This window comes from Capricornis sumatraensis, chromosome 16 (assembly GCF_032405125.1).
Source record: "Capricornis sumatraensis isolate serow.1 chromosome 16, serow.2, whole genome shotgun sequence".
NCBI lineage: Eukaryota > Metazoa > Chordata > Mammalia > Artiodactyla > Bovidae > Capricornis > Capricornis sumatraensis.
Genome location: NC_091084.1, coordinates 33,319,414 through 33,333,255, shown reverse-complemented (window position 1 = coordinate 33,333,255; position 13,842 = coordinate 33,319,414). Strand labels below are relative to the sequence as shown.

At 49.7% G+C, this 13,842-nt stretch overlaps 1 protein-coding gene across 1 annotated transcript in view; it reads right to left on the bottom strand.

The window, feature by feature from the left end:
* GRIK4 (glutamate ionotropic receptor kainate type subunit 4) overlaps positions 1-13,842 on the bottom strand; it is a 344,872-nt gene that overhangs the window by 169,513 nt on the left and 161,517 nt on the right. The window contains exons 3-4 of the mRNA XM_068988252.1: positions 9,104-9,201; positions 4,152-4,317 (exon numbers count right to left, since the gene is read on the bottom strand). Coding sequence (XP_068844353.1) covers positions 4,152-4,317; positions 9,104-9,201 — 264 coding nt within the window. The remainder of the gene's footprint in view (positions 1-4,151; positions 4,318-9,103; positions 9,202-13,842) is intronic.

Here is a 13,842-nt window from a genome sequence, read left to right as displayed (position 1 = left end):
CTGGACTCCCAGGGAAGTCCTTGTTTGCTTATTAACTCTGCTGGGGCCCAGCAGGCATCTCTGAGCTGAGACCTGCTTTTGTTGTTTCCTAAGCTTCTTTGCACACTGTGGATCTATCCCCACAATGGTCCAGGAAGCAGGTATCATCATTATTCCTGGGTAGAGATGGAACAGGCCAGCCCAGGTGGCTCAGCGGTAAAGAATCCACCTGCAGCGCAGGAGCCACAGGAGACAAGGGTTGGATCCCTGGGTTGGGAAGATCTCCTGGAGCAGGAAATGGCAAGCTACTCCAGTGTTCTTGCCTGGAGAATCCCATGGACAGAGGAGCCTGGCGGGTTACAGTCCAAGGGGTCACACAGAGTCGGACATGACTGAGCGTGGACACACCGCACATAGAGACCAGACATTGGAGCAGGAGAGACGCAGGGCAGGTCTCAGAACTCACGGGCAGGCCAGGCCCAACCCAGGTTTCTGATTCCAGGTTACAGAGGTGATACACAGGTGGCAGAAGGTGTAGGGGCGCAGAACTTGTAGCCACACACAGAAAAGTGACATTAGAAATGCCAAAGCAGCGTGAACAACAAACAAAAAGATGATTTGAACTATGTATAGCAATACCAGGAAAATACACAGCATATTATGCTTGTGACCATGAAGAGTCAATCCAGAGCATTCACTGGAAGGACTGATGCTGAAGCTGAAGCTCCAATACTTTGCCCACCTGATGCAAAGAGCCGATTCATTGGAAAAGCCCCCAACTCTGGGAAAGACTGAGGGCAGGAGAAGAGGGCGACAGAGGGCGAGATGATTGGATGGCATCACCGACTCAACAGACATGAGTTTGAGCAAATTCTGGGAGACTGTGAAGGACAGGGAAGCCTAGTGTGCTACAGTCTATGGGATTGCAGAGTCGGACATGACTTAGCAACTGAACTGAACTGAATGAAGAGTCTCTGGGTCCAGCCTGAGGGTCTCAAAAGGTAACTCTGTGGCAGGGCTGGGTGATCTCACCAAAGGGGTCTCGGGGACCATGGTGGGGAACCCCAACTTTCGTTGAAAGTCTCCTAACAGCAAACTCCCCCAGCCCTGTGGGGGTGACTGGGACAGCCACCCCCAGGCTCCTCACCTCGCCTCCCCGAAGCTCACTAGTACTAGGTACTTGCAGATGTTCTGATTTTTTTTTTCCCATTAAAGAAAAATAATGCCATCCACAATACAACTGTACTTGGTCCAAAACCTGCTTATTAAAAATCTACTTTGGGGAAGAAGGAGTGTAAGCGGTGTGATTCCCCAGGGAATGATCTCTGTTATGCCTAATTTTGACGCTAGGAAAATAGAATTAGATTCCTGTTCCTAATTCGACTTGCAGCGTCTCTCGGCCCTGCATTAATAAGGGAGATGGAAGAGTGTCTCCTCCCAAGCTCTGAGCTGCATTTCCCTTCAGTCCCTCATTTCTTCATTCTTTGATTAGATTTTTAATCCTCTTTGCCCTTGAACTTCTGCTCTGCCCCACTTTTCTTCTGCCTCTGGTAGGTGGGGCCAGTCACTCAGCAGCCTGTAGAGATGGATTCTTCTCCTCTGAGCAGAGGCGGCAGTGTGTGGTTGATGAGTCCCGCCTGGGCTGTGGGCTGGCCTCACCAGCACCTGAGCAGACTCATCCTCTTCAGGATTACTGTCTGTGCTCAGCCATCTTGCACCCACTCAAGGGAGGAAGGGGCTACACTGTTCCAGAGAGATCTCTGCCCTGCCAAGGACACTGTGCCTGCCCTGCAGAACCCACCCCGAGCCCTCCTGAGCCTGGTGCAGCCCAGGAGGGTGGGAGGGGCCAGAGAGGAGGAAGCCCCAGCTCAGATTTGTCATGTACCAGCTGTGTGACCTTAAGTCAAATCACTTAGCAGCTCCCAGACTCTTTGCTCAGCTCAGAATGACTGAGAAAGAGGGAGGTAAAGTGGGGAAACATAAGTGAAAGTGCTTTGCAATCTGCAAGGAACTATTTGAATGTCAGAGAATGTCAATTCCAATGGAAAGAGCCCTGGGCTAGGAGGCAACCATATCTAGCATAGTGCTCGGCACACGGCAGGTGCTTAACCAACATCTGAGCAACTCATGTCCCAAAACCCAGGAAGAGCTGCAGCAGAGGAAACAGGGCTCAGCTTTAAAGCAAGTGGGACTGTGGCTAGACACAAGAAAGAACTACCTGTCGGGTTGCTGAGACACTGTAACCCAGCACAGACAAGAGCTGCAGAGCAACCGTTGCCTGGCCTTATTTACAGCCTGTCCTGTCCTCCAGCATCCCCAATGGATGCATGGGGTAAGCCAGTTCAGTCCTGCCTGAGTGGGTTGGTGGCAGAAATTTCCCAGGGAGAATCCTTGATTCTGTTAAACCTTTCAGTGGTGTAAAGATGCCACGCAAGGAAGGCCACCTGGTGGGACGCAATGTATCCCAACTGTGTTCCATCGAACACTAGCATCCTGTGTGGGCTTTTAGATCAGCATCCTTTTGGGGGTATATGATCAAACCTATCTGGAAGATGCTGAGGTAAATAGTTGTTTTGGCCACAGGACAACTCAGAGTGCCCATGGTAATGTGTGCTGAAATTCTCCATGAGGGAGAAAGAGAATGAAGTGTTATCTAAACATTTCTCTCTCTTTTGGGGGCTACAAAATGCTTTGTCCACAAAACCTTATCATCTAAAGCAATGCTATCCAATAGAACTTTTTGTGAGGATGGAAATGTTCTCTAACTGCACTGTTCATATGAGGTTTTTGAGCATTTGAAGTATGGCTAGAGAGACTAAGAAACTGGACTTTAAATTGTATTGAATTTTAAAATGGGACATTCCAACATTTCCAAAATCACCGGGTTGTTGAATAATTAAAGCATAAAAAAAAAAAAAAAAACATGCACAGGGGACTCCCCTGGTGGTCTAGTGGCTAAGAACTCACCTTCCAATGCAGGGGATGCAAGTTTGATCCCTAGTTGGGGAACTAAGATCTTATAAGCTGCGGGGCAACTAAGCCAGTGCTGCAACTACTGAGCCTGCCCGCCACAACTAGAGAGAAGCCCATATCGCAACTAGATAGCCTACACGCCACAACTAAGGCCCGCCACAGCCAAATAAAATAAAAAATATATATTTGAAAAGTATGCATAGTTGGGACTCAGTTACTTTGCTTCTTGGGTAGCACAGAGCAAGTACTCATTTTGTATTAAATAAATGAACGAATGTACAAGTGGAGGCAGTGAGGTGCAAAGGTCCCATAAGAAACGGGTCTGGCCCTTGGCAGGGAGGGGGCTTTTGTTTTCAGATGCTGTGGGCATTCCAGGTTGGAGGACGGGCTTACCACACTGAGCGGTTCTGAGAAGCCATAGCGGCCCGAACAGGAATGGTGTACCTTTGCCCGTGCAGCCCACCCAGACCCGCACGGTAAAACCTGCACAGGACACGGATGTGGGGGCTTGCACTCCGGGCCCGGGCAGGAGCCAGTGGCCAGCACCTGCCTGATTGCATGTGGGTGCACAGCTGCCACGGAGGGGTGGAACACAGATGCAGATTTGCTAGAATGTGATGGCCTAAATTAGCTAAATCTCATAAACACTGAATTTATGTCGCAAATTGAGAGTCAGAGAAAACACATTTCTAAAACCTGCATTTGCAAGGAAAAAAAAACTTTACCAGGAATTGACCTTGAACCTTGTACCATCAGCCAAACCCGCTCTCCAAGGAAAGAAGCTCTTCAACCCATCAAATACAAACGCATCCAATTTTATATTTTCCCTCTCTCTCTCTCTCTCTCTCTCTCTTTGTGGCTCTTTAACAATGAGGCTGAAAATGTGGGAATTGCATTTGCAGATGCAGAAAGTCTTGGCAGTTGGCCAGTCTCCCTGTAAACGAGCTCGTTGCTGTTCGGCCCACGCCCGGGGAATTTCTGACAAAGGGGTCCCCTGGACTGCTCTCTCTTTCACATACACACACAGAGACAAACAGTCAAGGACACCTGGGAAGGCCCGAATCCTCTGGTTATCATCTCTAAGATCAGAAAGAGCCCTCCCCTGCGGGGTGTGGTCTCCAGCCAGGGAGGGGCAAACCAGTCTGGTTGACACAGACAGGACCTGACCGTCTGGGCGCAGCCAGCCTGGGGAAACTTACATTCTGCTTTGGCACAGATGAGGCAGGCGGTGGTGCAGTTGAAGAAGTTCAGGACCCCAGCCACAGCCACGCTGATGTCGGTGTTGCTAGGGTGGAGGTTCAGGGTTGTGAATCTCTGGAACTGGAACTTGATAAACTCCTCTGGGGCCACTTTGAAATGAGGGACCTGGGAGGAGGAGCGAAAAAAAAATGGGCAGCGGGGAAGATTGGAGAACAAGTGAGAGAGAAAGAAAAGAGGGACGGGTGAGATAAGGCTGCAGAGGGTGGATTCTTCCATGAGCAACCTTTGCCTGGTCGGAGATGGGGCTTATGGGAGTCAGGGCACCCACACCATAGGAGGAAGATGAGATGGCATCTCTGGCAAAGCTCGGGACCCAGGATGGCACACCGTGCAGCCAGAGACCTGGATAAATGGACTGTGGACCGTGGAACGGAGTTCTGTGCCATCAGGAAGGCAAAACAATAGGTCTTTATTTTCAGCTGCCCACTGCTAGGCAGAGAGACAAAGGGCTCTTGAAGGCATAATCCTTATATTATTTCTAGTTAATGAATCAGAGCAGAGATGGCAAAAAGAGAAAAATATTGCCCTAGGGACTAACCAAAGGGCCCCCTCAACCCAGCCTAGCCAACAGATGTATAAACCAGCTCCGGACAAAATTTCTAGGTGAAAGCCTGGGATGTGTTCCTCTGAAGACACACGTGAGGATGGGAAGCGCTGAGCACTGGGAAACCAACTAGAGAGCCTCCAAATGGAGCCAGGTAAATAAATACCTGCTTTGGCTTCATTAGGACAGTGTCAGGTTCTCTCTGCATCTATTACTGACATTTCCGGGAGGCACTGCCCCTGCCTTCTGCCTCTATTCTCCCAGAAATAGATAGTAACAGGCTGTGATGGCTGCTTTATTGGCGGCTTAGGCTACTGGGTAGGTAATAGGAAGGTTAAAATGTAATAAGCTGCCATCCTCCTTGATTGCATTCTGTCACCCTGGGACCCAGAGCCAGAAGAGCTAAAGGCTGTCCGTGTCTCTACCAGAGATGGGGCTGAAACCTCATCCCTCATGCTCACTTAGGGTGCCCAATGTAAGGGTTAGGTTACTATGAGTGTGCATTTGAACTAACGTGAAAGTGAGCAAGATTGAGGGTAGACAGCAAGAAGAACTCCCTGGTAGTGAATTGGTTGGTTCCTAGACTGGGTTATTCAGGCATGATTGCAGAAATTGTCTCTGCCTGGGCTGGCCCAGAGTCTGGGATGATGTTGACATGGTCTCTGGAAAATTCTGCTAACTTATCCTTTTAAGTTTCTGGAAGAAGTCAGCCAGAGACCAGAGTTCCCCTGAGACTGGGATGAGGGGAGGGTAAAGATTTAGCAGAAACTCGGGAGAAAATTCCAGAATTCAACTAGGATAAGCCCTTTAACCATAGAGGGAAGGCAACCAATATTTCCCAGCAAAGAATGGAAAGCATAGCACTGGGGAGATGGCCTGATGAGTAATGACCGAAGAGGCTGAAAAGTGACATTGACCTGGGGTGTGTCATAAGGGGCCTTTCTTCCCGCCGATATTTTGCAACCCCTACAATCTGCCTTAAATGAATCACAAATGGACCGTGAATGGAAAAAAGTTCACAGAGGGGTAAGCTGGAGGCCAGGGCTGGGCAGGGTAGCCAGGCTGCTTGGCTTACACATTTGAGGATCTCTGCCCAAGGCCCTCCCTGTGTGGCCATCCAGCCTACTGGGTTCCATCAGCAGCTAACTTACCCCCTATAGAAAGCACCTTTAGAGATTCCCATGGATCTACGGATCTCAGAGATGGAGCAGGAAAAGACTCAGGAACGTGAAGGCTCAGGAGAAAGAGTTTTCGAGTTTGAGTTTGCATCCAGGTTCTGCTGTGTGATTTGGGGCAAACTGCTTAGCCTCTCTAGGCTTCATTCACATGGAGAAACAACAGGTATTTCTTGAGCTTTGGGAGGATAAAATGAGACCCTGTGTGTGAAGCATGTCCTAGCTGAGTGCCTAACATGTGGGATAAAGGCAATACCTTTTCTCCTTCCCTTTCCCCTTTCTTCCCAAATCTAGGAACTCCTGGACAAGCTCTTGGGGCTGTATGTACAGGGGGCTAGGGCTGAGAGGGTGTCCCTAGGAAGGGGCTGGTGGGGAAGTCTCCCACAGTCCAGCATCTTAAATGCTGCTGTGGAAGCAGCCAGACGCTCTGATGGGTCCAGGTGGGGATGGCCAGGCCAGACCTGCTGATTCTCTCTCTAGGACAAAAATCAATTGGTAACAGATTTGCAATTATAAATGCATCCTAGGACATCAGCATGGAGGTGTAGATCAGGGGAAGAGGTGAGCAGCATGGAGGGGAAGGGCAGTGAGGCAGAAAGCTGCCAGCTGCAGAAATGTTAGCAGCATTTAAAGGGATGAACTCCTCGATGAGGACTCCATTTCTTTTTCCTGAAGCTGAGGGGAATCAGTGTAAGGCAGTTCAGCCTCATAAAATATTAAAAGAAATGCATAATCTGAATGGAAAGGAAAGGTTGCTCTGAAAGGAACATGACCAGACAGATGAGGGGTAACTGTCTGGCAGTTCCCTGAGCAGCACAGCCTGTCTGGCTGGTCACTGGCATGAGATCCCTGGCAGCAGGATGGGAAGATGCGTGCAACTCGGGGTCTCTGCCTCCGGCCTGAAATGCCAAGCAGGGTTAAAGGATGTGGTCGTCGAGATAAAATAACCACTGAACCCCGAGAGGAGGCCACTCTGGAGTGGAGATAGGGTGGGGGGATGACTACAGGGGACAGAGATCAAAGACAAGAGACAATGGGTAGCTTGGCAACCTCACTTGGTGAAGATCACAGCGAGCGGGAAGTAACAGCCTGCCATAGATGTGAGTTGTTACTTGGAGCCAGCGAGAAAGATTTAAATTAAACATCAGGTCCAGCTCACAGAGGCTGAGGGCTGTGAGATGCTGGAAGGGACTGCGGTGGGACAGAAGCTCTTTTTTTGCCCTGGGCTGGTGCAGGAGTCATCTTTCAGGATGGCTGGGAGTAGGGATGGGGAGTAGTCAGCACAAACCTTCTCTCTGGCATGAAGCTCAGGGGCCCCACCTACAGGGAGTGGTAAGAAAGACCCATTGCAGGATTGGGGCTGGGACCTCAGGGCATTCTGCAGTGCTGGTAACAATTCTTAGAGCGGGCTCATAACACAGAGAAGCTTCAATATTCTTCTCAAAGCCTCGGGGACTCACCAAGCCCTCTGATCATAAGAGAAGTGCAGGCATCAAGGAAGTGGCTTCCAGAGAGCCTCCTGCCCCCGTGAGGGCAACTCACAAAGCAGGAGCCCCGTCCTGCTGTAAGAACTGGACCCTCCCAAGGCTAAATCTTCTGGAAGTCTGAGCCTCCAGGCTCCTACGACAGGTGCAAGACTGACCCTTCCATTCCCCAGTCCCTCTGCTCGGCCCCCTCCCCAGCTCCTGACCATCAAGCTCCATCTGTTCCCAAAAGACCTGTCTAGAATTCCACTCGGAGAAGGCAATAGCACCCCACTCGGTACTCTTGCCTGGAGAATCCCATGGATGGAGGAGTCTGGTAGGCTACAGTCCATGGGGTTGCTAAGAGTCAGACACGACTGAGCAACTTCACTTTCACTTTTCACTTTCATGCATTGGAGAAGGAAATGGCAACCCACTCCAGTGTTCTTGCCTGGAGAATCCCAGGGACAGAGGAACCCGTTGGGCTGCCATCTATGGGGTCGCACAGCGTCGGACATGACTGACGCGACTTAGCAGCAGCAGAAGAAGTCCACTGGGAGGCTACGGTGTCACTTTGCCACCATCTCCCAGGATTATATCTGAAGGGGAAGGACTGATTGATTCCAAGATGGACTAGGAAAGCTTCCAGCAGTAGAATCGCTGAAGGTTCCAGTTTGTTTTCTCCTTTGGGAAAAGGAGGGAGAGAGTTATTGGAACAGGGAGCTAGCCCTCTCTCAGAAACTCATGCCCAAGCATCTTCTTTTTCTCTCTTTTACATTATTTTACCCATTAAGATTTTAATATAGGTGTACATAATTCTCATTTTAAAAGCTTTCATTTTCTGTTTTAGAATAAAGATTTAGTGCGCAAATACAGTCCAAAGCTTCGCCCTGTCATTTCTCTAAGAATTGAGCATTTTTATCTCCTGGGGAATGAGAACTAGAGGGAATGGACACAACACTTTAGAGAAATAAACACGGGAACTGATGAATGAAGAAGAAAGCAAAATAAGATCTCTTTTCTAGAGAACTTATGGAATAGAAGTAAGCTTTCAAACTTCATTTCAGCACTAAAATGTAGCAAGTGGAACTGTGAGTCACTCCATCGTGTCTGACTCTTTGTGACTCATGGACTATAGCCCACCAGGCTCCTCTGTCCATGGGATTCTCCAGACAAGAATGCTGGAGTGGGTTACCAAGCCATTCTCCAGGGGATCTTCCTGAGCCAGGGATCAAACCCGGATCTCCTGCATCGTAGGCAACTTCTTTACTATCTGAACCACCAGGGAAGCCCCCAAATGTAGCAAGGCCTGGCCCCAAAGGTATTCCTCCCCAGAATCCCAATATCTAAATAGATATTCTGGAGCGTTCCTGTGGGGCTCAGACTTGAGACCTCTCAGCCTCCCCTGGACCACCCTCCCCAGCCTCTCCTTCTACCCTCATCCACCAAGGGATGCCCTCTGCCCTGCCCACCACAGGGCCCCAAGACTCAGAAGAGCTCAGCTTGAATGCCTTGTTATGAAACTTTTCCTCTGAGTCCCCTCCATCCAAACAAACTGAAAAAAGTAAGTGCCTACCAAGGCCCACTTCTTTTCTTTGTGTGGTTGTTATTAGTGACACCTCCCACCCTTAAGAGTCCAGGATCTCTCTGGGCTCGAGGCACAGGCTGCCAGCCCACAGAGAGTGTCCCCACCCCGGCCCAGCACTCACCTCCTTCTCCCCACAGATGTTGCTGATGATGGAGCTGGAAGCTGGGCTGGAGGATGGTCCCAGGACAGCAACCACGCCCTTGGGGAGAATCTGACACACTGCAGCCAGCAGCAGGACAGAGCGTGGGGAGCAGGAAAGGAAAGGCACTCATCAGGCGGGGCGTGGGCTTCAGCCTCGAGTCCTCTGATCTTCCCCTGATTGCCCCTCACCTCCCACCTCCCGCATCCTGGTCCCCTCTCCCATCCTTCCAAAACCAGCGCCTCTCCTCCCCTGGACCACTGGGCTCCAGGACATTTTTATTAGAGTTTATGGATGGTATTAAATGAGGAAATGTCCTAGGTTATTTCAACATATGGCCTCCGCCAACAGGATGTATAAATTGTCTGGGCTGTCACCGAAGGACGGAAGCGCATGGTGGAGACCTGCACACCGCTCCCCCGCCCTCCCCTGGCCTGGCCTGCAGAATGGGTGCTGGGAGCCCGGACACGGCTGCTGCAGGGGCCGAGGGCTCAGTTCACAGAACAGCCAGCCAGTGTACAATCTATTACTCCCCACCTCCCTGAAAGAGCGAGTCTAGAGAGAAGGAAAGGCAGACAAGCAGAGAGATGAAAGACAGTGAGGATGCTGCAGGCAGAGAGGAGAAAGCGGCTCCGTGAAAGTTAAGGGGAGCAGGAGAGAGAGCAGAAGAAAAAGAGAGGGTGGCAGAGAGGAGCCCCATCTTTCAATGCCACTTGCCTTTCGCCTGGCCTGGAGCCTGACCCAACCGCCCCCCTCCTTCCCTGAACCCAACAGGTGCTTTCCTGACCAACCATTATGCTCTATGACCTTGTACCTCTCCCGGGGGAGACACCCTTCACTCCTCTACCCTGGATGCTCACTCACTCACATGTCAAGGAGCATCTCAAATGCCACCTTCTCCTTACCCCTTCCTACCTCTTAAGTGGAAATCAACCTCGCTTGGGCTCTGAGGCCCATGGATTGTCCCCTGGTTCTAAGACACTTGTAAATGCGTCAATTTCAGTTTGCTATTTAAATATGTTACTCTTCTCACTAGATTTCAAACCCATTTAAGGCAGACCTGAACCGTATTTATCACTCAGTCCCCATTTGACGATTCTCTGTCTCCAGCATGATGCTTTTTCTAGGGGCCCAGTTCAAGTTTGTTGAATGAATGACTGGGTGGATGAGGCACGTGGTCAGAAGAGGAGAGAATGTACGATTTTAAAATGCTATAGACTGAGAAAGGAAGTGAGGGGAAAAGGAGGAAACAGATGGACAGAGAACGTAGGACAATTCTCAAGACACACACAGTGATATGAGAACCAAAGAGCCGGCCCTCAGATTATGCCCCGTGATTCCCAGCTGTTCTGTAAGACGTCCTGCCCGACAAAACTCAGAGCCTAACTGGACACATTTTCCTCCTACGCAACATCGAGAGTCAGGGCAGGGACATCCCTGGTGGTCCAGTGAAGAAGAACCCACCTGCCAGTGCGGGGACAAGGGTTCGATCCCTGGTCCAGGAAGATCCCAGATTCCCTGGGGCAACTAGGCCCATGAGCCACACCAACTGAGCCGTGCCTCAAGAGAAGCCACCAGAATCAGCTCGCACGCCACACCTGGAGATTAGCCCTCGCTCGCCATGACTAGAGAGAACCTATGCACAGCGATGAAAACTCAGTGCAGCCAAAAATAAATAAACAAAAATGTAAAAAGCGTCGCAGCACACTGAGGTTAAGGAATCGGCCCAGGAGCCTCGTGGAGTCAACTGCGAAGCCACACCTGCAACCTGGATGCTCTCTCTCCTAAAGCAGAGTCCTAACCACTGGCCCACACAGCCAAGTCCTGGCTCTCATGGGGCATGGGCGGTGGGTAGAGCACTAGGGTTCAAATCCTGGTGCCGTGGTTTATCACACAAACAATAGATCCGTGGGGGTCTTCTCTCAGCCCGAGGCACAGGCAGGGGTTCAATCAGTACAACATCACAGATCTCAGCTGATGGATAGACTGTGGGCGGTGGGTGCCTGAGGGAGGCTCATCAGTATACTGTCAGAACCATCCCCAGAGACGGAGTAGCTGTGGGCACGCTTTACCATTGTTTCTTTAAGTATTTATTTCATTTTATTCAAGTGCACTAGGTCTTAGTTGCAGCACGTGGGATCTTCGGTCTTCATTGCAGCATGCAGCATCTTTAGTTGTGATACGTGGTGTTCCTGATTCCCTGACGGGGGATGGAACCCAGGCCCCCGGCATTAGGAGCATGGAGTCTCAGCCACCGGACCACCAGGGAAGGTCAGGGCAAGATTTACCTTTGAAGAATGCTCATCAGAGTTCAAGCTACTTCCACGGAAGTTAGAGCACGTGATCTCAGCTAGTTCAACTCTTACTGCCATTGAGGGGCTCCGAGTTCACAGGCCATCAAATTCCATCAAATTCCAGCAGCCCCAGGGCTGAAGCTCAGTTCCTGACTTTAACAATAAGGAAACCGCATCTGAGGGATGTTAAGCGACACCCATAAAGTCACACACCTGATAAAGGCCAGAGTCAGTGTCGGAATTCAAGTCTGCTGTGATTGTCCCGCCTGCTCGCAGCCACCTTCCGTGTCTGCCCTCCTCCTTGCAGCCACTTCGTCCATCTCTGTCCCCACCCCTTGTCATTCTGCTGTACCTGCTTCCCCACGGTCACCAAGGACCTCTTAGCAGTTCTTATCTCTCTTTCGCAGCTAACGATTACATTTGTTCGTTTGAATTTCATGATACCTTCTGGTCCTGATTCTCTTCTGCTTTTCTGAAAGGTCTTTCTCACTTCCTTGGCCAATGCCTCTTCCCTCTGCTACCCACTAAATTTAGATTTTGTCCATGCCTCACTCTCCCTGGGCATTCTCATCCTTACCTGTGGCCTCCACTCATCTCTGCCCAGGCGATCCTACACTCTGAAAGATGTCCTGGGTTTAAAACAAGTTCCAACCACCTGCTGGGTGTTGCCACAGGGACTTCCCTCTCCTGTCCTGCAGTAAGCATGGACAGTGAGGCAGAGAGAGAGAAAGCACAGGCCTTAAGAGCACGGGCTCTGATGCAAGCCTATCTGAGTATGGGTCTTGGCTGGATCACTGCTGACTAGCTGTGACACCTTGAGCAAGACCTTGACCAAGCTCCCTGAGCCTTCTTTCTCATCTATAGAACTGAGATGCTAAGAGCACCTCTCCTGTAGGGATGTTGTGAGCATTGAGGTGACTTAATACATACGAAGTATTTAGAATGGTATTCTTGCTGGGAAAATCCCATGGACAGAGGAGTCTGGTGGACTGCCGTTGGACATGACTGAGCGCGCACACACACACTTAGCGTGGAACTGATATGCCACAGGACTCTTACGATTATTCCCAATACATCATATCTGTTATATACTTTTCATATATAGTCTGACTTGATCACCACGCTTCCAGGAAGATTCATTAGTATCCCCACTTTACAGATGGAGAAACTGAGGCTTAGAAAATTTAAGTAGCTTGATCAAGCTCACACAGGTCATATATGATAGTGTCACTCTCAAATTTAAAGCTCCATGTGGGTTTCCCGGGTGACTCAGATGGTAAAGAATTTTCTTGCAATGCGGGAGGCCCAAGTTCGATCCCTGGGTTGAGACGATTCCCCTGGAGAAGAAAATGGCAACCCACTCCAGCATTCTTACCCGGAGAATTCCATGGACAGAGGAGCCTGGCAGGTTATATAGTCTGTGGGGTCGCAAAGAGTTGGACATGATTGAGTGAGTAACACTTTCACTTTGGGCATCAAAGCCCAAACTCCCAACCACTTCATTTTACCATCCCCTTACCTCCCCCACCTTAGCTCCTGAAGTTCACACTGTGGTCTCTTTGACTCTTCCTTGCCTTCTCCCACTGAATCTACTCAGGGCTACACCAGCCAGCAGCCAGGCTCTGACCATTTGGCCTGCTCACCCCCCACCATCCTCTCCTTCTCACTGCCACTATCAGTTCCATCAGCCCCTTTACTATCTGCCTCCTGCAGGCTTTCTCTGGATTCTTCATATCCAATCCGTTCTCCACACTGAGGCCAATCATAACCCTAAACGTGTGTCTGTGTGCTCCTGCAGACCAGAAAGCTTGCCTTATTCATCTCTGCGCCCTCCACACAGAGCAGGGCGGGACTCAGGAGTTATGTGCTCAATAAACAGCCACTGAACCACACTGAAGCCCACTCAACTCTTACCACAGAAAATGGGAAATAAACGAAATGTCCCATCATAAGGAAATAGTTATCTAAAGCGTGGGTCATATACCCAAGTGGAATATTACTTAGGCATTTACAATGCTTATGAACAGTTTATAATAGTATTAAAAATATTTATGTAATAATATTAAGAGAAAGAAGCAGGATATAAAATTATATGTGTATCTATATGAAGGTTACAAGTAAGCAAATACAGAAAATAGGCAGGCACCGTGGAGTGATTGGAAGAAGAGGTTATTAAAGCCCATATTTATTAAGTGCTAATTATGGCCCATTCTAAGCACTTTATATGAATTGACTTACTTAATTCTGGAAACAACTTGATGAGAGAGATACTATCATCTCACCTTCATTTTATAGATAAGAAAACAGAAAAGTTCAAGGGCAGAGTCAGGATTCAAACCCCCAACCCCTGACTCCAGGGTCGGTTCCCTAACCACTGTACCACACCACCTCCCTCGGCCATGAGTGATTAACCGAGACCGCAGTAGA